General features: G+C 43.7%; 1 protein-coding gene across 1 annotated transcript in view; it reads right to left on the bottom strand.

Annotated features, from left to right (window-relative positions):
- Positions 1-20567, bottom strand: part of LOC116942728 (XK-related protein 6-like) — a 90241-nt gene extending 69674 nt beyond the window's left edge. Inside the window, exon 1 of the mRNA XM_032955016.2 lies at positions 19664-20567. Within this exon, the coding sequence (XP_032810907.2) occupies positions 19664-20520 (857 nt within the window). The 5' untranslated portion in view covers positions 20521-20567. The remainder of the gene's footprint in view (positions 1-19663) is intronic.
- Between the last annotated feature and the right edge of the window lie 7076 nt (positions 20568-27643).

Here is a 27643-nt window from a genome sequence, read left to right as displayed (position 1 = left end):
TCGACTAATCGGATATGAAAATAGTTCGTTCCACGTGTGCCTCTGGCCGGGAGGTCATGGGTGGGGCTTGGTGACGTCACTGGCCTCATCAGGCGCATCGGGATGGGCGTGGCTTGTTTGGGGGTGTTTCCAGCCTTTGGGAGGCAGAATGTTGGGCGTGGCAGCCAGTTAAGGATAATAGACTGACAAAAATAATAATTTATTCCAAAATGTTTACAAACACCATTTCCCCTTAATAACTGGTTCTGCAGCGAATTACCCTTGCCATGTTTACGGTGGAGATCAAAAAAGGAGGCTACAATTAGCACCTTAAATTGCTAGTGACGCAGAGAAGCCAGTGATTGCTAAATTAAATACTTTCTCGCCTATTTTTTTATTGATGAAATGAGAAAACATTTCTGGAATTGCAGAGAACAGCGATTTCAATTGATTTAACAGCACGTGTCCCAAAGATCAAGCGACGTGCATGTTGTTTTGAAAAAATAAATGCTCTTAAACGTATTGGACGCACCAGATTATTTTTGGTTCATTACGAGTCAGCATGGCTCCCTAAATTACCAATTAATACACTTTTAGTTACATGCATTGTGAATAGAAATAAATCAATCTCTGTAAAACTCGACTGCGTGCTCTCTTGACTTGTTTCGGCATGATGTCTCAAGTCTTGTTTTCCCCTTTCTGGAGACAGTGAATGTTGAGGAATTGAATATACAGCCATAAGGTGGCACAACACACAGACGCATTGGGGAGCGACACAGCACAATCACGAAAACCCCCCAAAAATACCTACGCAGTAGTAACCTCTGTATATGGACAATATGTGAAAGTTTTGATTTAAAGCTTTCGTGACTGCAGGAATTCATATTCTTGGTTCTTTCGGTAAAGTCACGTAGAAGGGAAACAATAAAATAAAAAAATATATAAAACAATAAAATTCTCACGACGTTTCGACTGCAACACAAGCAATCATCATCAGGTGTGAAAACCACAACAAGAAAATTTGAAAGAAGTGGCGGTTTTTTAACGTTAGCACCACGGATAGCGATTTGAAAGTTTGTTCAAATGGACGAGTCCATCTATGTTCGGAAAAGAGGAGGGGGGAGATGAAAAATAATGGATGCGGTCTGAAAGCCACCTTAAGCATGATCAATCAATCAAGACCCGAAATGGTTTATCAAATCCTTCCAATGATTGCTAAGCCAGAATCCATCTTCTCGGTTGAAATTGTCTCTGTGTTTGTATATGTATATGTGGATAGCCTCATGAACGAATCACTCATGGTAGCCAGATGGCTTGCAAAGAACCTCTGTCTTGGATAAGTCAATGTCATGTGAACCTACTGAATTATAACAGTGATCTGCCATGGCCGAGGTGTTGGTCCTACCATGTTTCAGGTCTGCTTTGTGTTCACGAATGCGGTCCAAGACATGTCGTTTGGTTTCTCCAATGTAACTACTACCACAGAGGCAACTTCGTTTGTAGACGCCAGGGTACTGTATGTCCGGAATCACATCTTTTACAGACGGAACCAGATCACGGATTTTATGTAATGTGTTGAATTGGACCTGGATCTTGTGTTTATTCAAGATTTTGGAGATCTTTTTTGTGATCCCCGCAATGTAGGGTAAAGTGATGGTTTTGAAAGGCTCCTCAAGAGGGTCCTTCTTCATGGTTGTAGTGATAGCTTTGTGGATTGTGTAGTCGGAATAACCATTAGCCTTAAGAGCTTGGTGTACGTGCTTGAGTTCACTGGCTATATGTTCCTGGTTGGATATGCATTGGGCTCTATGGTGCAGAGTCTTGATGGGGGAATTCTTCTGGGATGATGGTGGTGGGAATCCGGTTTCAGGTAAGCATCCGTATGGGTAGCTTTCCTGTAGACAGAGTGGCTCATTGAACCATCAGGTCTCTTTCTTTTTTATTAGGACATCCAAAAAAGGTAGCTTGCCATCTTTTTCGACTTCCATGGTAAATCTGATGGCTGGGTGTATGGAATTGATGTGGTCGAAGAATTGGTCTAGAGCAGGCCGGCCATGTGGCCAGATGACAAAAGTGTCATCCACGTACCTCTTCCATAAGGTTGGGCACAGAGTGGCAATCTGGATAGCGTCAGTCTCAAATTTCTCCATGAAAATGTTGGCTACAACCGGAGATAGGGGGGAGCCCATTGGGGTGCCCTCAGTTTGTTTGTAGAAAGTTCCATTCTAAGTGAAGTATGTATTGGCTAAGCAGTGTCTTACCAGGGGGGGTACCTCAGTGTTTAGTCCTTGATGAACCAAGCCTTCAATGATTGCGATGGTGTCATGTACAGGAACTTTGGTGAATAAGGAAACTACATCAACACTTATTCATATTCTTAGTTTTTTCGGTAAAGTCACGTTGAAGAGAAACAACAAAATAACAAAATATATATAAAACAATAAAAATTCTCACGACGTTTCGACCACAACACAAGCGGCCTTCATCAGTCTCGTCCCTTCACCCTGATGAAGGCCGCTTGTGTTGTGGCCGAAACGTCGTGAGAATATTATTGTGTTATTTTATCAATTTATTATTTTATTCTCATTCTACGTGACTTTACCGAAAGAACCAAAGAAGATGAATCCTTGCAGTCACGAAAGCTTTAAATCGATACATCAACACTGACAAGCAGGTCGTCTGGGGACAGGGAAATACCCTTGATTGTCGATACCAGGTGAGTAGAATTTTGTACCGCAGAGGTGGTTTTTCCAGTGAACGGCCACAGGATTTCAGAGAGAAAACGAGCCAGTTTGTAGGTGAGGGAGTTGATAGTAGAGACGATGGGACAAAGGGGTGTATCTACTTTATGTATTTTTGGTAAGCCGTATAATCTTGGTGGCCTGGCAGCAGAAGGTTTCAACGAGAACTGTTTGGTTTGATCAATTAATGCGGTTGAATCAGAAATTATTTTGTTGGTTTTTATGACGAGGCTGTTGGTGGGATCTCTTTTTATTTTTGTATAGCTGCCATCGTTGAGTAATTCTTTAATTTTGTTGTTATATTCTATTTTATCCATGATGACAGTGGCATTGCCTTTGTCGGCTGAGAGGATGACAATGTCATCCCTCTTTTTTAATTTATATAATTCAAAACGCTCATCTTTGCTGAGGTTGCTAGCTGGCATCTTAGCGTTTTTAAAAGTTGCAGCGATTTCAGACCTTGCTACATCGACTTTTTTAAAATTTTCTTGTGATTTTTACACCTGATGATGATTGCTTGTGTTGCAGTTGAAACGTCGTGAGAATTTTATTGTTTTATATATTTTATTATTTTATTGTTTCCTTTCTACGTGACTTTACCGAAAGAACCAAGAATATAATATGTGAAAGGTTTCAATTAAGACTCTTTGCAGACAGAAATGCGTGAATACTATCACTGTACGGACCGGTATCAACTGATACAATTACATGATATATATTCATACCCTTGGAATGGTGTAGATGTTACGAGGAAAGGTATAACATATAGTTTGCATTCATTCTGAATTACACGAGTTAGTGATATATACTGTACTTTAAATGACTTAAGTTTTGTTTTCAATTTTTTTCTTCTTTTCGCTAATGAGCCAGCATTTTGACAGGAGCTCTAAACTGCCATGGACTCGGGAGACCCATTTACATAGATATATATTTGTCTATCATCCCTCAACCACCCACAAAAAAATCCAATTAGCATTACCTCCCAGCAGCTGGTAGGCATTGACAAAACTTAAGTCACACTGTTGCACAACTCTTTAGCCAACAATCTCACGTTATACCAAATAATCTCCATTGCAATCGTTTTGAATGTCAAAGTGAGCCACCGTTACCACACTATAATGTGCTACCTCCATAAGTCACATGATTTGCAAATCCCTACCCTGAATGAGGGCCCATTGACTGAAACGTGGGCACATTGCATGTTTTACTCTCATACGGCCGGGTTAACAGCAAACGCAGCGACTTTGTTGCGTTTAGTGATACACTTGTACCTTTTGACAGTTTGGGTTTGTGTACCGTGTTGAACTTGGAAAAAAAACATTGGGGCCCTGATTCGTGCAGAATTTGGTTTCGCATTTTTGGCAAGAATTTCCTTTGCGGCACGCCACGAGGATGCCACGGAACGGTGGCAAACGATCACAGATTGGGTCACCACGACCTCTCAATGCCCCCCCAACCCAGCACAATCCAAACCCTCGAGCGTGATTGATGCTATTTCCCGATGAACAGCATTGACCCGCGTTTATGACAACAGGTTTCCGCAACTGGGGGGGGGGGGGGGGGGGACGAAGGGGGGGGGATATTTTAGCTATTGTTGGATCTACGCTAAACCCAACCTAATCCGGGAGCCCAGTGGCGAAATGGATTCGTGCGGTGATTGTAAAGAATTGGCCCCAACCTTGGATTGGAGAGAAAAAAAAATTGTAATGGTGCTGATTTCATGCAGTCACTCCACCTGCATGAATCGGGATTAATTTGCATTTGCTTCCACATATGTGCCTACACATGTGTATATGTGTAGGCAGTTGAGTGGAAAGTATCTTCTAATATATATATAACTTGCAAGTGTACGTCCGTCATGCTCCGTATCTCGCAAAACGATACGTCGTACGGGAAAAACATGAAAACTTACCTTTGTCTTTGTTGTATTTTACCAGGTAAGATCGACTGAGCTATTTAGCTTTTTACAGAAGCGACCTGGCCACAAGTGAAAGCTCAATGAAGTGGCTTATCGTATGGAACTTGATAGCAGCCAAATACTCTAAACGCATGATGTTGATTCTGAATTTGGAGAGAAAAACTGGAGAATAACGGAGGAAAATCCACATCATCACAGGGAGAACATGCAAACTCCACATATACAGACATCAGGGTCGGGATCGAACCCGCGACCTCCTGTATACCAGGCGAGGTAGTTAACATTTCGCCACCATGGTGGTTTCTGTTGGCGCGGACATACACGCAACATTGTCACCTTTCCGAATGACCAACATTTTCCCACCCAAAATTTGTTGGAAAGTGATGCCCAATACAAACCAATGGGAGCTCAACATCTTCCGTGAGATTGACTCGTGTTCCTTTGGAAGAACCCTCCGAAAGTTGGGTTTCCCCATCGATTTACATTTAAACCAGTCACCTACGACGCCATCGTCCCCTTGAATGTGACATCCGCCTACGGGGCTATGCGATCCCATGATGAACATCATCGCACATAATAGCAAATCTGTTTGCGATAACACGCGCGCTGGTAAGGGCACGGTGAGGTTCAATCCCACGGAAAATGCGTGGGCAGTGCTAGAACTCTAAATATGTGTGAGAGAGAAAATAATTATTGGTACAAGCGTTGCACATATGGTTAGCACCTTAAAGCACTACCTTTTACATGAGTGTTGAACACAAACATATGACTATTGCACATTTGGGTGAACAGAACAAAGCTGTATTCATGGTTTTCTTCTTTCAACAGAGGGTGGACTGCTGCCACCTTTAACCAATGTTTACACAATACAGTATTACATCGCTTCTCCAACTCGATTGGGAATGAGGTGTTGGCAGAGACGTCACAAGGTTCAGATATGCAAATATCTAAAGAACATGACATACTCCGTGCACAAACACTTCACTGCTTAGGGCAGATGGATATGTGGCAATTGGATATGTAACGTGACACTGCACAACAGTGGTAGTACCAGCAGCCCATTGGGGGCCCTAACCATAAATAATGGTTGGGTGTGCCACCAACAAACATTGTTAGGCAAACTGAAAATCTTAATTGTATCGTATGTGTGTTGAACTTCTTTCGCACCAACGCGCTAATAGGAGGTATCACAGTTATGTAAAATAATGTAACCATTCGACTAATTACAATTACCATTTGTTTACTAGTGTTATTCAAATGACGAGCGTATGATTATGAAGATATGAGTTTGAGCTCATGCGGTATTTGGTGCACATCTTGAGTTTATCCAAGCATTGGCTGCCCCTTGGGCTAGTTGTGGCCCTAGTCATTTGCTTCATTTGCTTCTGTCTTGCGCCCCCACTGCTGTAGAGCAACATCAGACGGTGCCTCTACTTGAGTTAAAATATTTAAGTCAGAAGGCCAAGCCAAGGCAAATTATATATTTTTTTTGTTAAAAGCCCACACACATCAGGACATGAGTTATATGTTTTACAAGTCTCCATAAAATATAAATGTGCAATGAGTAAAGGTCACTGCCAGAGACTTCCGTGTGTGGCTTGCTTGTCCTCAGAAAAAGAGACTGCCGCGTGATTAATAGGCACATTTCTCGTCTTGAAAGAGTTAAACAATAAATGTTGAATCTGAATGAATTCGAACTGGAATAAAACATTTTTGATATCGTGCCCTATATGCCGGGGTGTGTCAGAGAACTTAATAGCATCTCTTCTCAAACACGTGAAAGGGCACCCCCAGTGGTAGCTGTCTCTGTAGTCACAAGATGACTCAGCATCTGGCCTGCATAAGTCTTGCCTGCATTAGTCTTGTCAATTGGGCATTAGTCTTTTCAGTGGCTGCCAGTGACTACGATGTACAATCCCAATTGAGTAACTTGGACACAATGGCTTACTCTTGCGAACGACATCGGAAGATCTTTAACGTCCACTGAGGCAGATGGCACGTGGCATTATTATGGTTATCAGACGTGCCGTAAACTATTTCGATTTTTATTTTACCAGGTAAGGCCCACCCGAACAATATAGCCCTTTTTTGGAATCGACCTGGCCACATCACAAATGAGAGCTCAACGAAGTGGCTTATCATGTGGAAATATAAAGTAGCCAAATACTCGAAATGCGTGTTTCTAAATAGAGGGAAAAGTGGAGGACCCGGAGACAAATCCACACGAGCACGGGGAGAACGTGCAAACTCCAAATATACAGGCGTCAGGGTTGGGATCGAACCCACGACGTCCTGTATACCCGGGCGAGGGAGTTAACATCTCGCCAGCGTGGTACCCCAACAATAATCAGGGCGGCCAGCTGGATTCGAACCAGAAGCCTCTGCAACGAGCGGTAAACTAGATAGCACTTGGCCGCGTCACCGCTGCATTTAAAGGGAGCCACATAAAATGGCCAACAGGCGGTAGTTTGGAGATTTTTTTGGGCGGTGGTGGGTGGTAGGATGTCACATAATAAAAATCCCTCACTGCACCACAGGCACAATGATGGATTATGTAAATGAAGAGCTACGAGGTTGGCCACTTCATTTGTTGGGGGTGAAATGTTTGGGAATGAGAGCCGAGAGAAAATGACCAAAGGGCATTTGTTTTATTGAGCAGTGCGCAAATTTGGGAGTTAACCCGACTTAGCTTGGTAATGAATACACACTTTGAGTATCTTATAATTGGAAATATCAACCCAGAATTTAATTACAGGCTTTTAACACACTTAAAACTTATGCCATATTCTCTGGATTATAAGATGCATTTTTCCTCCCTATATTTTAAAGCTAAATCCTTGTCAAGCACACATTAATCCATACACAGTATTGTGACCATAGAAGTCTGCCAAATAATTATGGGAGTCCAAATGCAATGTTTAAATGAGTATGCTGGCATAAACGCAACCAAACTCGTGAACCTCATCATTCATTGTTGATCCATTGCTGGATGAACAATCTCCCAAACCGCAGACAACTCTCACAATCCTGCAGTGTAATAATCCACCTGCACACGTGCACCGATTCCATCCCTCTATCTCCTCCACTGACGTTTTATCTGATGCAATGTGTATTGGTTGCCACTCCATCATCGTTCTTGTTAAACTAGCCAGCCTTTAATCGCGTCACAACGATGGCCTATGCAATCTCACAGGTGATGGGGTAAAAGTGTTATTCTTAAACATAGCCATGTCCTATCAGAGATAGGAATCGTTCCAAACATAGCTCGCTAGAAATGTTGGGAGAGGGCTGGAAATCCTGTACAAATTTTACAGATTTTCACCAGAACCACAGCAATAACAGGATTCAAAGGAAAATAAGTTTCATCTATAAAGCTGTAGTGACACAGCGCTGACTGCTGTACACCAGCTGCAACTGCAGGTAGACAGCGCATACGCCATTGAGCATATACACGGTGTGTGCCGGCAGGGCGGAGGAACTGGGGCAAGGGTTACGGTAGACCTCGTGGGGGAGGCCCCTGGAATCCTCTGGTGGGTTCGAGAAGGGAGGCGCGGCCAGAATTGAGCCAAGCCGCACCGAGGTTAATACATGCAGCGGACAGCGAGAGCTCCGGGCTTACAGTTCTGGCATTGGACTCGTCTCGTCGTTGCCACATTCGTCGCTGCTGCCTTCGCCCGATCACTGCGCGGCCGGAGAGTAGTTGGCTGTCCCGGTCGAAGCCGTCGGTGCAACGCAGACAGGGTCGTGTCTGGGTCGGGTCTTACGGCAGCGTGTTCATGAGAGAGAGGGGGCCAGAGTTGGTGGCGGTGGAAAAGTAATAAAGGAATAACGGTACCCCTTGTGACTACCTCGTCTCCGACTGAGTGTGTGCGCCGCACGCCACCCGCACACACATACACACCTCGCTGAGGAAGAAGAGACCTACGACACTACAAAGGCATGTTCGATAGGCTTAAAACACTAAGCCACGAATCACAAGTAAAGCCAAGAAAGGTTTGGAATTGTCACAATGGAGGATTCCTCACACTGATTATGTTAACTCTGGTGGGATTGTTTTCTTTACCAGCATACTGGGATAAATTTATGTCATAGGAAATTTACACAGTTATGCAGTGTAATTGCTGTCACGATTTTTTTTAAGTACAAAAAACATTCTGAAACAACTACGTAAGCCCCCTTTTTACAGCTTGATACATTTTAAGAGCCTTGAGGTGCGGAGAAATTGCTACGCAGCCGGCAGGAAACCAGAGTCACATTCCCGCGGACGATAACAAAAGGCTTAATATGGGATGTTTATCAGAACATTTAATTGTTGTTGCAGTCTCACCGGCGAGATGTCAATGCCATTCAAGTGGAAATTGGACTAAGAACATACATTACATATACGGCATATGTTCAAATTCTGCCATTTGGAGAAATGCCAAACACGTAGTGGTGATGATCAAAAGATCAAACCAATTTAACAATCTCATTCGGCCATGCATTTGGTAAAGACTGAATAGAAACTTTGTCAAAGCATTGAATGCTTATTAGGGATGAGTTTTCAGATTGAAATAATTTGGATGCCATGTGGAAACTAAAAAAAAAATCATGGAAGTGACAAACCAATTATGTAATTTCATGTGGTGTCATACCTTCTGATCAACCAGACAAAAAATGAAAAATTGCTCTATCATATCTTGGTCCGACTTTTAAATGTTACTTAGGATTTATCCGAAAATCAGAGACACATCCCCGATGCTTATTTGGATAATATTCAAGAGAGCGCCAAAGGTGGTGGCCAGGTTATACTCAGAACACAAAACACGTTAACTTCTTTTCAACCATTTTTTATGAAGCTGTGATGATTAGTCACCCGAGTACATTCATCTACTAAACATTGTATAAAACGACTACTTTTTGTGGTCAATTACTTGGAACACATTTTTAAAAATAAAAGGCAGTGTAACGCCCCCCATTTTAGAAGAGAGCATATGGGGGGGATTGAAATAGCAGAAATTTGTCTGGGAATTGAACTCGGAACTCAAGGTTCATAGCACAGCGCAAACCACTGCACCACCATTCCAACCACAAAATCCATAAGTAATTTACTGTATAAGTTAAATTATTATTAGTAGCGTACAATAAATGCATATTGCTCATTTTCTCCAATAAATAGTTGTACGGGATAACTTACAAGAAACACCTACGCTGTTGACAAGTCGTGTACAAATATATGGAATGCCCAACGGTGAACTCCAAAAAGAGTTCACCATATAACAACCAATAATACGATGCACCACAAAATATAACGAAATAATGATATGCAACAGAATGTGAATCTACTGCTGGATGAAGGCCTCTCAAATTCCGCCACCAACCTTCTTCATCCGCCTAGCGCCTGCACGCGGGATGATTTCATCATTCACAGTAACTTGAAAGCCAATGGGGGGGGGGGTGGGTGGAAGAAAAAAACAAGGTGAAAAATTATGACTTGCACAAAAACAAAAACCACGCAAGGAATACCATGTAATACGTAGGCTTTCGCGACCAATATTATCCAGAAGATATTTTTTTTGGTGTGCTGTACTGGTAACGAATTGACATGTTTTTGTTTACGTGATAAACCTAACTAGTTGGCTGTGTCGGTCGGTGGCGGGTTTAACGACGCATTTATATTCACCTGATCTAACCCAACAAAACCTGTATGATGGTTAATACCATCTCAGAACACAAGCACGGCACGACAAAACTAAAATGGCCAGCCCTCAGCCACGAAATAGCAATTGGAGACAAAAATATCATACATTATTCTTTAGTTAAAAAAAATAACTCGCCTGCTCGCGCCCTTCTCTGGGTTCACTTTTCGGCACACACGCACACAGTAATTCAGTGCAATAACGCACGTGACCGTTTGCCAGCACACACACACACGCCCACTTTGAACAGTAACTATGCGAGGCGACTGTCACTAATTCAAAAGAAAAGTAACGTTATTTTAACGTTTGTACCATTGTGGTTGTCACGCCAAGACAATATCAGTCGTCGCCATTAGGTGGATTCTGTATCGGGCTCCTAAAGCCTCATCGCCCCCACAAACCACCACTGCAGCGTAGATTTGCCGAACAGACAAATTTCCGGCTCACTGAGAATTGCTCTTTTCCATCGAATTTTTCCTGCCTCAGTTCAGTTCTGCAGTTTATTTCGAAGTACCCTGTGAGCTAAGAAGCCCTTAAGTCGGATTCCATCAATACAAAACACACCGTTTCCGTGACAGACGTAATGCATCCGAGAAAAACATGCATAATACAAATGAGCAACTTAAAAAGGGAAGAAATCATATAATTTCAAATATGAAATGTATCTTTCTTAAGTTTCGAGGTAATTAAAGAACACAAAAAAATGCAAGATTAGGCATAAAAAGTTCCAGTGGCAAAACTACTCGTTTCCCAAGTCACACTAAATTAAAATCTCCAATCGTATCTTGCGCAACGCCATCTCTGTCAGACAATAGTTTGGTCAATAAATGTAGCATTCACGTCGCATTCCAATTAAATTTGCATACACAGTAAACATTACATTTCCACATTCACGATTTGATGCAAGTGCCGAACGTAACGAATCTATCCTTATTGATAAAGCATTGCATTGTATATTATGATAAATATAATCTAAAATCAACCGTGCGAATGTGTGTATACTGTAACAAATATGTAGTGACATCAGAGATGTCACTGTATGGTGCCGGCCCGGAAGGGTCGTGCCGTTCGATGTTCCTACATCGTGGACAGCACCGTGTGGGTGGCTGTGTATACCAGCCCTAGCAGGGCTTGGTGAGCACTGGGATGGTGCGGGCACCACGCACAGCGTGTGATGGGGGCTCCCCCGAGGGGTAGGGGGTGAGTGTCAGCCCAGGGGAAGGATTTCCCCGGGCCGTAGCACTCTGGTTGACCCCGCAGACACGTGATCTTGAATGTCCACACAGGGGGCCCCAGGTGGGGGGACTAGTGGGTGATCACGTATCCGGGGAGAGATCTTGAGAGGGATCGGGAATGGGAATGTTCAAGAAGGCGGGCGGGGCCAAGGGCGGAGCGGCCCCGACCGTAGAGGGATATAAGGCGGGTCCCCTACAAGCTGGAAGCTCTGCGTCTCAAGCTGGGAGCACTTCGTCCTACGAGAGACCACCGTGGTCGGAGACCCTTCATAGCAGTAACTCCCCTGTATAGTGTAGTTAGCTGGGTGGTCACCACCCTAGGTTATATCTGGTAAAGGGGCAGTTATCCCTTTGTGTTACGGTGTTACGAATAAAGGTGTTGCCTCTAAAAGGAACGTCTGCGACTCAGTTGGGCTCACTACAAATATATAAAGCTCTACTATAATTTGGTTAGATGTTGTGGTGTCATGGTTAGCACACCGGACTGACAGTCCGGAGGTCACCAGTTCAATCTCCAGGCATGACAGTTGAAACAATTGGCACGTTCCTTAAAATTCACATCTTTAGCGATACATTTCAGCAGAATGGCCACAGCAATATTGTACAAAGACTCCTCTACTTATGAATATTCGACTTACGAACTTTTAGAGATACGAACAAACCTGTTTTTATGTGGAACAAAAAATCTTGCATTTAGAAGAAAATAAAATGGCACAAAGACCCTGGGGTAAACATGTGTCCGGAATTGCAAGTGGGCTCACAGCATTCATTTCAAACCATTCACTACAGTACACGTATACTGTAGATAAGCCTACGCATGACCATAATTGCACGTTAGATGCACAGAGCTCAAAATGAACAAATGTGTAATAGATTAAACACCCACCAAACTCTTATTAATTATTTAGAATACCATCTTTTTGGTCAATAAATGCAATCAAAAATGTATACTTTTCTTTGTCACTTTATGATAGTTGTTATGCTATGAACCTCTATAACACTTACATTTCCTCAGACGACAAAATAAAATTCCACTTTGTAAATGTATTTACATTACCCACATTCTCTCGTCGTTTCTTTGATTATCAAGACGAGGGATGAACACAATTTAGAAATCGCAGCAATTAAAATTACCTCGATTTATTGTAAATGCATGCCCACATTCTCATCTAACAGACAATTAAAGATTTACACGAACATCATGGGTGAATGATGAATTCCAAGCAATTTAATTTCACGTAAAAATTGTCAAAATCCTAAACGTGCTAATCAACAACAAAAATTTCTCAGCAACCATGATCTATCCACTGCCGGATAAAAGCCACCCCTAACGAATGCATCATCTCTGACGGTCCTGTGATGTCACAATGCTTCGTCTCTCCGGTGCACGTGCTCTTGGGTTTGTGTTCAAAGAACAAATTTGACCTCAGGTCTTCGCTCATTTACCAGCTTCACATTCCCTATTGCCGTACAAAAACTGGAGGAAGGGCCTTTGCTATTGATGCCCCCAGGGTCTGGAATGCTATTGCCAATAAACTGCAACTTGAATCGCTACCAATGAGATCTTCTCACAAAACTGCTATAGAGGAGTTGTACACCCCTAGCTGCCACTGCTATTCATTGGCTGGCGTAAAATAAAATAAAAAAAATTTCGCTCCGGATGACGCAGCAAAGTATTATCTGTATTTTGATTTAGCGTGCTGATCTTAAAGGTGCATTGAAAAATGTGATACTCCGACTGATGCTTCTGTTGTTGTGGAGTAACTCATGCAGCCAGCTATGGCTCTAGGATTTGGTGTTACATGTTATTTATGTAGTTTTATTGTAAAAATCCGGTCACAGTCCCTATGATCACTGTTACGTTGCAATTATGGCTTTATTTTTTGGTGATTTCGAAAAGTTTTTTGGTTTGGACATGTTTGTTTTTGTTGTAGTACGGAGTAAGACTGATGGCCTTAATCGAAGTTTTCTTGTGGTTGTTGTTGTTTGACTTGCATCCCACTGGGATTTTTTGCACACAGCGTTGGTGTACGGTGCTTTTTTCAGGAATATTTTGCTGTTTTTTTCATGGATTTTCTGTTTGCACAGTCACATTGTCACTTTAAGATGTTTTTCTTGTTCGTGTTTTTGTTTTTTTGTTTGTTGTGGTTGCACCCGATTCAAGAGCCGAATGGCTCACAGGGCTATACCAAAATAAAGAAACTAAACTGAAACTGAAGCCCCCCCCCACTTCCAGCCGTGCATATCCGGTCCGAGCCCCACTTGTGTTAAGCAGTCGATGTGACGTCTCTACATTTCATGTGTCTCCTAACCCGTGTCTTCCTTTTTCTGTCACTCGGTGTGCCTCTCCGACATGCTTTTTTTTGCTTGCGCGCTTTGCAACTTCCGTTCCATTTCATTTAAAAGCATACACCGCTGTGTTGGAGAGCAAATACACATTTACAATTACTCAGATTGTAAATGTTGTAGATTTGCTCAACACACGGGTGTGCTGTACTAGTAACGAATTGGCATGTTCTGTTTACGTGACAAAGCTTACTAATTGGCTGTTGGGTGGTAGCGGGTTTAACGACACATGTATATATTTACGCGATCTAATCCAAAAAGCCTGTACTGTATTATGGATTATATTGGTCGCGAAAGCCTACGTGTTAAACTAAGCAAACTTTGTTAAATCAAAATAACAATTTCAACAGCTTTTGCTCCAGGGTATGTTCAGCATAATCAATATCCATTCCCATGCATACAGCATACTGCAGCAAAAAAAAAGGCGGTCTTCTTGGGAAATTAACCATTTCAGACACTGAGTACAATATCATCTATGATGTCGCTTCTCAGCTTTACGTGTTCTCTCCATGTGCGTGTGGTCAATCGTTGGACCAGTGGTGCACAGCACATTAAGAACTGTCCTTTTTTTTAAGGAAAGCAGATGGAGCCAAGCCGATAGCTAAATTAGCAAGCTGCTGGCTACACACAGCACGTACGTTACATTTTCCGATTACGTAACATGCTGGATACACCACGTGTGAACAGATCCCCCGTACAGCTATACTTACCGTTGGAGCAAAGTGCTGTTAACGAGGACCTAAGAAGGCGCGGTGTGGCCAGTGACACGCCCGGCCGCCTTTGTCGCCCCACGTGTCAATGTTTACACATTGAAGGCTGTATTGACCTAGGTGAGGCCCAGAACTGCTTAGCATATTCGTCATCGGTGTTGGCCGCGAACGGGAATTGAACGCAGATTGCCGGGTTCGGAACACAGTGTGCTAACCAGTACACGACCGCTCGCCGCTACACTAAGCTTCGCGCTCATACATACAAACAGATGTGCACCAAAACAATGTAACATTTTTTTCTCATTGTTTCCCCAAAAAATATTCGTTACGTTGGTCAATTATGTGATACCATGATATGTTTGGAGATATCCGAGCAATAAACGTGACCAACAATTGTACCCATTCAAAAGCAGCGTGGAATGCGATGCAGCACAGCACTGCACTAAGGTGATCAAAATCTTAAAATATACATCAGGGTACAGCAAAAGCCAAGAGGAAGAAGCCTAATCATCTGTACACTTCCTCTCTGGTTTGTGGACAGAGGATGCACAATTAGACAGATTGCAAGTGCAGCTATGATTTAAGTAAATCAAACAGTAGAGTTCTCAATCACTTTTAGCTTTTTTTCTTATTACAATAAAAAATACTATGTAACGACAAAAACCTACAGGGTTCGATGCTATTGTGCAAGGTTATTGCTTTAATTATTTTGCGCACTTTGCGAATGTCAATGTTACGCACTATACACATGGCAATTGTTGTTTTGTTAAAGGAATATGAAGGTCCATGTGCATTTCATTACTTCAATATATTATTGCAATATATTTCATTATTGTAACAACAAAAAATTTATGTTAGGCATAAATGTGCCAGTATGTCCTTCACTATTCATTGGGGGGATAATACATGCGATCGAAATTAGGGATTTGTTGGACAGTGTCTGCACTCAACAGACAGCCGGCGATGAGACAAAGACAGCAGGTGCTGCTCCAATGTTACTGTTCTTAGCAGTCACCCGGGCTGAAGGCGGCCCATTCAACCTCAAGTTCAGGCGACTCGCTCCGCCTGTGCAACGCGCGCCAGCTCGCAAAGCCATGCCCGGAATTTCAACGACACCAATTATGCAACTCTGTCATGGCTTCAGTGCCGGGTCCGGCTGGCAGGCAGGCTGGCTGGGGAACGGTGAGACAGGGCAAGCAGTTAATCTGAGTTTAGACGTATCTTCAGACTGCTCTCTTTATGAGTGTTAGCAGCAGCGGCCGAACAACTGTTTCATAACTGGAGCCCTCCGATAGCAGGGATACAAAAATATATGAATTGTGATGTAACTGATGGGTTAATGATATTAGGATTTTCGATTGTTTTAAATCAGATAACACTTGCATGGTACCAGTCTTAGACATTGCATTCGGTTGAATTTATATCTTGAAATAAAAGCACAGGATTGTGAACCTAAATACCTGTCTATAAATTGTCACGGCGTATCCATGTGGTAAAACAATCACAATTTTAATGAAATTAATATAAAGTACTTCCGTCAAAAACAACAAAATAGTCTCGTCCAATATAACTGCACAACAATTATTGATGCAAAAAAAATGATTCTTCACAGCCAGAAATCCAGTTCTTTTCTATGAAAAACTAACCATGACAATGCAGTTACATAGTTGACCAAAGGGAATAGCATTGTCCATGAAATGTGCTTGCATGATAAATAATACTTGGCATATGGCAATTACACAACTCCACTTGTCACTGCTGGTTAATATCCAAGTGGCTCCATTATAATCATTTAGCAACGGTAATTGCCAGGCCACCTGGAGAATGTCAAATGTTGATGCTTGAAAAAAAATTAAGGCCATCTAAATGCGCATTAATGTTCGTCATTTTTCCAAGGATTAGTTGCCTTAAAATGTATAAAATATTGTAGGTTTAAATCCTGTAAAAGAGCTGTCCAAAAATATCATAACAGATGTCAGTTTTAAACCATCGCATATATGGTTGAGCGCACAATGGAATCAATCGGACAAACTGAATTCTTTGCAAACCACTGCCACAATATAGAGGATGCAACTCTTGCTCATGATGTGCCTTTTGTCTTTGGATGGATGACAACTGCATTTAAATGGTAGAAATTCAAAATGCATTTTACATGTTTTTTGTTATTTGTTACTCATACTTAACAAAAATCAAACCGGGTTTTCGCAGGTATCTGACACTCAGAGGGCTTGATAACATATTTTTAATGTAAAGTGCATTTTCTGATAGTGAAACAATCCCTGATTGCGAAACAATCCCTGATATCGTCAATGTACGTGCAAAAAAACAATGATATTCTTACGATTAAAATTAATGACAGTGCAGTGTTATTCCACTTCACAATGAAGACCTTCCCATGCCATGTCGGTCACAGGTGTTGCTTGACCATACTTTACCACGCTAGTCATTCCAGATTGGTGAGGGGGGGGGTGAGCCTGGACCAGTTCAGATGTTACCCACCATTGATATTAACCATGGCTGGGAATTGAACTTAAGTAGCTGGCTCCGTAGCGAAGTGCGCAGAGTCACTGTGCTATCACACCACTCTCTTAATTAAGATTAACTTCCACCATTATTGTGCTTCTCGTTTTTTTTACAATGTTGATACGAATCATGATTGAACGGTAGAGGGCATGCAATAATGACAAGTGACGTTCATTACTCCAGAAAGGGTGGCTCTCAAAAGCATTATGAAAGGTGAGGTGACAGAGGAGTTACACAGTGCAGGTTGAACTAAAAAGTCACATTATGTATCTTTCCAGTTCAAACCTATCCACTGTTAGCATCAATGCCACCGTGGCTTTTTATTACGTGCCCCGAGATATATTATTGCAGTAAGACAATTCCAATAAGGTAAGGTTTAAAATAAGCCAAAGCTGGGTTGATAATCAAGATGGCTTGAAATGGCTTTAAATGTTGAATGAGCAGCTGAAAACAAACCACAACTTTTGCCCGAACCAAGCTCAGCCTTTTATCGCCATGAGAGGCCCAACATGCTCTGTAGCAAAACAGGCATCCTCATTTAGGGTTAAGTGACAGAATAACCTAATGCTGGAATAAAATTTTGAACGAATATGATGTCCAACTACATCTTAAACATTCTTTGTCACTATCATAGGTCAACGTTGTCTTAATCGTGAAAGCAGCAGTCACCATCCATAGCGATGCGAAGTTAAAAATTACCTGCGTATCAATTATGAAATGTACCCTGTTCAGATGTGGAGGTTTGTGTAGCGACATGGCCAGCTTCTTTTAGTGGTTGATCCGGTACTTCCAAGTCGATTGATGTGATACTAGTCGAAAAATGGTGTTGCATGTGAGAGTAATAAGGCCTAAAAATAAAAACAGGATATGGTTAAGGTTTAAATGTTTATGTCGATATGTAGAAGTGCGAATGCTGTATTTGGTCATGGACTCACTCTAACTACAGTTTATGTCCATAATGAGATTTTTTTGGGTTAGATCGTGTAAATATATAAATGTGTCGTTAAACTCGCCACCACCCGACACAGCCAATTAGTAAGATTTGTCACGTAAACAGAACATGCCAATTCGTTACTAGTACAGCACACCGGTGTGTTGGAGAGCAAATCGAGAACATTTACAATCCCAGTACAGTTTACGTGTGTGTGTAGTGAAAAGTGATGCACAAGAGTACACAATCATTGTGCACTGTGCGTGTGTGTGTGTTTTGACAGTACAAAATGTGTGCAAGGTGTGATAAAAACATTGTTACAGCTTATAATGGTTCCTACAGACACCATCCACTTTTAACTTGTACTGCATATACATTTTTCACGGTAAAAATAGTAAATCGCTTATATTTCCTGCCCAAAATGCAAAATACACACTTGTTACTTAGCCATTTTGCACATTTCACAGTTCTATTTACATTCTAACACTGTATCGTATGTAGGAAACCCATTAATTCAACAATATTATATTTCGCAACGGTTTACAAAAAAGCTATCTGTCTTAAAGTGCTGAGTTACCAGACTGGAGTCGTTTTGTACAAGTTGACATTCTTTGACATCCTTCTCTGTGTTGTATTGGTGTCACAACCACACTAACATTTAAAAGTTACTTTCAAATCATATGCAAACACTTCCAGAGTGGATATAAGATTTTATCCCATATGGCATAATTATATATATTGACCATGGAGTTGTTTTTCCCCCATGTATTATTGCCCTCCCTATGGCATCCCAATAGAAATCCTGTTGATTCAACTGGAACAATGTAGGGGGGGGGTCCCCATCAGCCACAATAAACTCCAGGAGGCCATCTCCCATCATCACCCATGTTTCACTGAGGGACACAGTGGGGACCCTTATTCCATTCCATCACAAAACACCAGAATTCCCAGTAAAGTTAAATTAAACACGTGCATAGGTGCACGGGTTAGTGAGTGCGTGTGTGGGTTGGTGGGTGGTTGGTGGGAGGTTGGTGGGTGGACGTGTGGGTGGGTGGACGTGTGGGTGGGCGGGTGTGTGAGTGGGCGGGTGTGTGAGTGGGTGGCTGGCTGGGTTGGTGAGTGTTTGGGTGAGTGGGTGGGTATGTGAGTGGGTTGGTTGGTGAGTGGGTTGGTTGGTGAGTGGGTTGGTTGGTGAGTGGGTTGGTTGGTGAGTAGGTTGGTTGGTGAGTAGGTTGGTTGGTGAGTGGGTTGGTTGGTGAGTGGGTTGGTTGGTGAGTGAGTGGGTGGGTTGGTAAGTGGGTTGGTAAGTGAGTGGGTGAATAGGTGAGTGGGTGAATAGGTGAGTGGATGGGTGAGTGGGTTGGTTGGTGAGTGGGTGAGTGGGTTGGTTGGTGAGTGGGTGAGTGGGTTGGTTGGTGAGTGGGTTGGTTGGCGAGTGAGTTGGTTGGCGAGTGGGTTGGTTGGTGAGTGAGTCGGTGGGTTGGTAAGTGAGTGGGTGAGTGAGTGGATGAATAGGTGAGTGAGTGAGTGGATGAATTAATAGGTGGGTGTCTGGTTGGATTGATGAGTTGATGGATGAGTGGGTGTGTGCGTTACCATTACCTCCACACTTGTCCGAGCTGCAGTATGTGCAGCACACTCTGCCAGGCCCAGAGGCACACTCGGCACACCAGATGGCTTGGCCTCCTCGACCTGGTCGTGCCGAGCCCCACGGAGAGTCCCGCCGCCGCATAGTCCAGCACGAACCACCTGAAGCTGACCACCTGCACGGCGAGCGACGGGGCTAGCACCAAGAAGAGAGTGAGTCCGAACCACCACACGTCCCGGCGGGCATAATAATCGGCGGCCAGCCACAGGTCGGTGCCAACATCCGACAAGAGCACCAGCACGGCCGTCACCACCCAAGCGAAATCCTCGGCGGTCGAGCAGGTGTCGTCCTCGACGTCGCCGGCGGCGTCGGGGTCAAAGTCGGCAGCTCCATCGCCGCCGCCGCCGGCGGCAGCGGCAGCAGCACGGCGGCGGCCACGGCGAAGGCCGAGCCGGCGCCTGAGCAACGAGCGCAGGCATTCGCTCTCGCAGCCGCAGTAACAGGAGAGCGAGTCGCAGCAGTGGCACATGTGGAAGGCGCTGCTGCCCTGGTGGTGCTGGGAGTCCGTGGCGCTGCCGCCACCTCCAGCAGCAGCAGCAGCTGATCCAGCACCACGGACAGCGCCAGAGTTGGGGTTGTGAGGCTGCGAGAAGCCAGCCCGACCACCGCCGCCGCCGCCGCCTTTGTTGCTGCTGCTGCCGCCGCCTCCCCCAATGCCTCCTGATCCCCCTCGTCCTCCCACGACAATGACGCCGCCGCCGCCGCCGCCGCCGCCGCTGCCCGATCTACCGACAAGACCGCCGCAGCCGCCGCCACCACAACCAACATCACCGCCGCCGCCGTACCCAACTCCATCCGACTTTGCGGCCATTTTAACTCCACACCGACACCGGCGCCTCCTCTTCCGTTAGGGGCTCCGGAAGAGGCAGCCCGCTCGGTATCCCCCACACTGCCCCCCCCCCTCCACCCACCCCCCTCCACCCCCCCCCCATCCAGCAACCCTCCACAGCCCCCATCCACCCACCATCCACACTGCTCCCCCATCCACCCACCATCCACACTGCCCCCCCATCCACCCACCATCCACACCTCCTCCCCCGATCCACTCACCAACCACACCTCCTCCCCCGATCCACCCACCATTCACACTGCCCCCCCATCCACCCACCATCCACACCGCCCCACATCCACCCACCATCCACACTGCCCCCCCCCATCCACTCACCAACCACACCTCCCCACATCCACCCACCATTCACACTGCCCCCCCATCCACCCATCATCCACACCTCCCCACATCCACTCACCATTCACACTGCCCCCCCATCCACTCACAAACCACACCTCCTCCCCCCATCCACCCACCATCCACACCTCCTCCCCCGATCCACCCACCATTCACACTGCCCCCCCATCCACTCACAAACCACACCTCCTCCCCCCATCCACCCACCATCCACACCCCCCATCCATCCACCATCCACACTGTCCCCCCATCCACCCACCATTCACACTGCCCCCCCATCCACCCAGCATCCACACCTCCTCACCACATCCACCCGCCATCCATCTCCCATCACCACACCACTGCACATCGCTCCGGCGCGTCCCCCGCATTAGGGCGTCCCCACACGCGTTGGTGGATATCGCCCCCTTACAGCAAATACAATTACCAAGTAGCAACATCATGAGCCATCGTCGCTGCTGGACATGTGTGTAAAAAGAGCTTAATTCCTCATCGGATTTCACCAGGATGAATAAAGATCCTGCTTCTGGCTACACAAGATTCCAGTAACATCACTACATCACCATACACTAGGAATGTCACTGCGCATTACGAGATGCAATGAACATCAATGCTTATAACTGCATTACTATACTAGGAACATCACTACATTACCAGCCATCACTGCACTACAAACCATAACATCACTAGACATCAGCGACATCACTATATTACTAGACATCAGAAACTACACGAAACATCAGCTACATGCCCATCCACTACATCACGAGCTATAAGCAACCATCATATCAATCAACATCATGCTCAACAGCGTGACCAACAATAGCAACATCACCGGATATCAACAAAATTTCCCGACATCACAATCTAATTATTCATCAAATCTTACCCATCATCACCTATCACACGCATCAATGTCGCCCATCATGCCCATTATTATCAACCATCATAACACCCATCAACATCACCCATCATAACACCCATCAGCACCATTTGACTTTACTGTACCACTAATTACACCATGAAAATATCACCATTGACCCCCACATCATCACCCATCAACCGCATCAACACCTGTGGACATGTCATCATACATAACTACATCAACACTCGCCTCCAACAATAAACAATATATTAACGTATTACATGAACAGACATTATATCACATAAGCACACAACCACATAACCACCGATCAGCTCATCACCACATTACTATCTAAAATCCTATCATTATCTCGCACACACGATTAGAATCCATTATTGCATCACACCCATTTAACCCATGCCATCGCCACCATAGCATCCACATCAACCATAATCGAATCACTCATCCCACTTATTAAAATAAACTCACTGATCACACTCATCAACGTCGCAAATAACCATTAACACCACCGATTACTACATCAGCATCTATCACTAAATCACCATAGAAACATCACACGCATTAATGCTATCAATCACCACCTATCGCTGCATCACTACCATCAGCATCCATTATTCATCTAACACGCATAAGCATCACACACATCAGACCTATCAATTCAATATCGTCACCACCCATCACCGCATCTCCACGAATTAGCAGCGCCATCCTTATACCACATCACCACTCAACCCGCGTTATCCCATCACCATCCATTAAACACAACAACACAATTATCACTCAACGTAATCACCACTACCCATCACTCCCTTCAGTGACGTCGCAACTGATGACACTCGTTAACACTGTAACCACAAATCGCCACGCATCCCACCCATTATGAACATCTTCACCACTCAATAATAAAGAATTAAAGCTTTCGTGACTGCATAAAATTACTCATTGGTTCTTTCGGTAAAGTCACGTATGTAGAAATACAATAAAATTATATTAAAACAAAACAATCACGACGTTTCGATCACAACACAAGCGATCTTCATCAGGTGTCAAGAACAAATCATGGAGGTAAATACAACAAGGAGATGAGAGACGAGAATTCAACAAACCTGAGAAACATGTTAAGCACATCCAGTCAGGCCAACAACACAGTTAGACACTTCCTGGCGGATCACGAATTTCAGAAGAGTGTTAAATTTCGTGTTAAACTTCTGGATTGCACTTACCAGCATAGAGTGAACAAATACGAGGTACAAAGTCTGCTACGAAATTTAACACTTCTGAAATTCGTGGTCCGCCAGGAAGTGTCTAACTGTGTTGTTGGCCGGATAGGTTGTGCTTCACATAATGTTTCTCAGGTTTGTTGAATTCTCGTCTCTCATCTCCTTGTTGTATTTACCTCCATGATTTGTTCTTGACACCTGATGAAGATCGCTTGCGTTGTGATCGAAACGTCGTGATTGTTTTGTTTTAATATAATTTTATTGTATTTATACATACGTGACTTTACCGAAAGAACCAATGAGTAATTTTATGCAGTCACGAAAGCTTTAATTCTTTATTAACACACTTCTACGGGGAAGTTACCTTTGCAATTCCGTCCTAAATGTGTACCCCAAGCTTGCTCCCCCCCCCCCGCTTCTGTTGATGTGCATGATGTGCTCATTGCAGCAGCAGCAGTTCTTCTACCACACCCTCTCTCTACGGCCCCCTCTCCCCAACTTTATTTCCTATTTAAGGCTTCGGTGCATCCCTCCAGCCCCCTCTCTCTCTCTCCTTGCTTCTATGTCCGTCTTTCCTCCTTCCTTGCCTCTTGGTGGGCCTGTATATGTATTTCTGCTGACTTTGTGCCTCGTATTTGTTCACTCTATGCTGGTAAGTGCAATCCAGAAGTTGAACACGAAATTTAACACTCTTCTGAAATTCGTGGTCCGCCAGGAAGTGTCTAACTGTGTTGTTGGCCGACACCTGCTTCACATAATGTTTCTCAGGTTTGTTGAATTCTCGTCTCTCATCTCCTTGTTGTATTCACCTCCATGATTTGTTCTTGACACCTGATGAAGATCGCTTGCGTTGTGATCGAAACGTCGTGATTGTTTTGTTTTAATATAATTTTATTGTATTTCTACATACGTGACTTTACCGAAAGAACCAATGAGTAATCTTCACCACTCACCACACCAATTCGCACCATCACACTAAATTAATACCAATATCATCTCACATATAATAAACCCCATCACCAGTCTTTAATTCCATTACACACATCATCTCATCATCACCATCCTCTCTCATCATCATTAGCACAATAACACCAAATACTCATTACTCACATTCACTACCAGGCACATTATGAACCCGTCACCATAAGTGACAGTCATCGTAATTCATAAGCACCATCGCACACATCGTCCCACATAACCATCAAGCTGTATCTCCCTTCCCTTCCAATACTCTCACTCCCTGCCCATCCACCTGTATGGTAATGTGTGGGTGGTTGACGTCATTATATAATAGGCTTAATTATCAGGGTATAGGCTTCTCAGTGCCTACAAAAGTTGCCTCCTGTAGACCTCTGACGGTATTTACGTGTCGGCGGCTTGGTTTATTAAAACAGCGGTTCTTCATCTTTACTGCAGCCTTGCACCCCTTTGGTTCTCAATCGTAAAAATATAAATAATGTTAATAAATACACAGAGGTTTGATTAAACAAAGTAGTACTTACGTGCCCGTGCTTAATTTGTGTTTCGATCATTTACCTTTAAAAAAATCTGATCATGTCTCGCACCCCCAGAAAGGGCATCTCGCACCCCCAGGGGGTGCGTGCACCCCAGGAGAAGAACCACTGGTTTAGAAGGACGTGCCATGTACAAGGTTATTTAAGCAGTCCAGGATCGGGTCATCTGTGGGATGGACATTCGTTTACTCACTGATTGATGGCATTCATTGGCTGGGCATGCAAGTTCGTGCATTCATTCAATAATTCACTCCTAGCAGCATTGGTAACATCAGTAGGCATGATCATTTACTCATAAAAGGTACAATTTACTGATATGCACACTTAGCAGGCACGAATAGTATTTAATGTCTTGCCAAACGAGACGAAGAGTCTTATTCATTTGCTCATTGGTAGTCGGGAACATTCCCTAACTTATTCAGTTATTTATTTTCTTTTTTGCAAACCAACATCGCAATTGAGTCGAGGTCACTCTGCCCCAGACATCTGCCACCATAGCTCCCCCTCTTGGTAGGCCATGGTACACCATGTACACATTGCAGTCTATTGGACCGCGTGTGCCAAGCTGTCATATTTTACTGCATCAATTAAACCTAGCATAAAATCTCATGAAAAAATGATTGCATCGTAAGAATGTTTTGTTTTCCGAACAAATCATCATTGAGTCCATAGTCTTTTTTGTCAAGGCGGTCTTGCTTGGGCCGGGTTAAGGCTTTTGCCATTTCAGATATCTTTTTTTATGTGAGTTGAAGATAACCCGGAGTGTCTGTAAAAAGCCCACATACGATGGGAGAGCCCAAACGTTTGACAGACAGGTCACAAACTTGATGATTTTACGATGGATTATTACAGCACGGCAAAAATGCAGTATATGATACACGTTACAGCATAAAGCATTCGTGAACGTAGGTAATGGTGCAGCCTATCAATTGCTTGTTCATGCCACTACTGGTGGCAAAGGCAGTTCTAGAGGATATTTGGCCTATTCTTCAACGCTCGCCAGATGACTTGGAAATGTAAGAGTACCCACACTTTACCCGACTACACATGATCGACTGTGTTATACTTATTTATGGTGCTGGCTAGAGAGAGATGGGGAGGATTTTAAGAAACCTGCCCTTTTCAACTTAACCGGTGACCTCTGGATTGCATATAGTGTTGTACTGAACTCAAACACAATGCAGGCAGCTATGCATTTTCTCCTGTGTTCTTTTTTTTCTTCCATGAGCTCCAATAACTAACAGACACTGAAACTGCTGTTATTTCATGCTTTATTTAGCGGTTTGATAAAAGTTTAGCTGTTAACACCAATTATGTTTTATCGCCTGTTAAGGATTTCGTACGTAATTTTGTACATATATATTCAACACTGGCTTTTATTACAATAATGAGTCACTTTGCAACCATTTTTTTAAACAGGGAAATGTATTAGTACATTTGTGCTCGTGTGTCTTCGACACTTTCACACATTATAAAATAACTTTCACGCATTATAAAATTTAATTACACTCAATGTAGGCTGAAATTTTCAGCACACATTTAAAGAATAAAATACGCAATAGAGCAGCAGGTTGTGACCTATGACTCGTCGTAAGAATTGAGCCATGTTTGCCTTACATTGTCATACAAACCCTTATTATTTCAAATAAAACTGTGAGTGTAAACAGGTAAAGGTGTAGCCCTGCAAGTGCTTGTTCATACCCCTGCTGGCAGAGGGGCCTCTACTCGAGGGAACCCCTCTCAAAGGGTATTTGGCCTACTCTTCCACGTTGGCGAGACATCTTTGACGACGTGGGAGTAGCAATACTTCACCCGACCACACGCAACCTACAAATCAACTAACTGCTGTATCTATACTCTTTGGTTCTGTCGGTAAAGTCACGTAGGTAGAAAAATAATAGATCACGACGTTTCGATCGCAACACAAGCAATCGTCATCAGGTGGGACAACCACAACAAGAAAAAACTCTTTATACTACTGGGTGGACAGAAATGGAGGAGTTTAAACAAAAATTCCCACAGTTTCAACTGTTGTGCCCGGGAGATCGAACGGGCAACCTCTGAATTACAATTCCAGTGAGCTGAACCATGACACCGTGGCAGCATTCACAGCTGTAAGTATGCCAAGATAAATAGGTGAAACATTCATTCTCTACCGTCGAGGATTGTTGCATCTAAGGGCCCTCTTCGACGTGTTTTGTGAAAAGGAGAACGCAGCTCTGGGGAGAGCCACACTCAATGACCTTGTGTTGCGAACCTCTGGTACAACAAAAACTGGGACACATCACGAAAAGAAAAATATCTCACAAAACCAGGAAAGGGGAAGAAGTGGACGCAATTGTGCTTTCTAGAGTGGTGTATTCTTACGCAACAAAAACCGGGACCTTCAATGTCCTAAGAAGATTACTCATGACGAGCTCCCTTAATAAGGGGACTATCCTGGAAAATCAGGACAGGTGGCAACCGTAGAGTAAACCATTATGGCTCTGGATGGCGAGATGGCCTTGGCTACTGTGAAGGTCAGTGAATACCAACTCGTCTTTTCATTAGCGGCACATCGTGGCAAGTACAGTACATTGCGTTTAATGTGGCACAAAGTCCACGGGGGGGGGGGGGGCGAGGAGGGGGCGCCTTCAGGACAACTCCATTGTGTGACCAAGATTTTCTGGTGTGTGTTCAGCATAAAAGCCATAAAATCTATATATGTTTGTCTTTTTGTTGCGTGCAAATATCCCACCAATGCATAGGTTTGTATTGACAGTCCACGATTTAAGTTTACGCACGTGAGGACAAAACAGCCTCATGTATGAATATGATATTGTGAGTTGTGAAAAAAAGAAGTACATGGCAATCATAAGTGTATAATAATAATTTACCGCACTTTTTCAGTCCACTGCTGGATAATCATCTCCCCCCCACCATGCTATGTTGGTCATGGGGGTTGTTTGACTATTGTTCACCGTGCTGGTCAGTCCTGAATGGCTAGGAGAATGGCCCAGAACATGTTCAGATACCATTCACGATTGACGTTCGCCATGGACAAAATTTTAACTCAGGTCTCAAGATTCATAAAGCAACCACACAGCTACTGCTGCTCCGTGAATGTACTTAGTTGTGGTCAATTACGT

Source organism: Petromyzon marinus, chromosome 15, assembly GCF_048934315.1.
Source record: "Petromyzon marinus isolate PM22_M1 ecotype Great Lakes invasive population chromosome 15, UKy_Petmar_22M1.pri1.0, whole genome shotgun sequence".
Classification (NCBI taxonomy): Eukaryota; Metazoa; Chordata; class Hyperoartia; order Petromyzontiformes; family Petromyzontidae; genus Petromyzon; species Petromyzon marinus.
The sequence above is the reverse complement of the archived record's forward strand: the minus strand, read 5'-3'. Positions and strand labels throughout refer to the sequence as shown.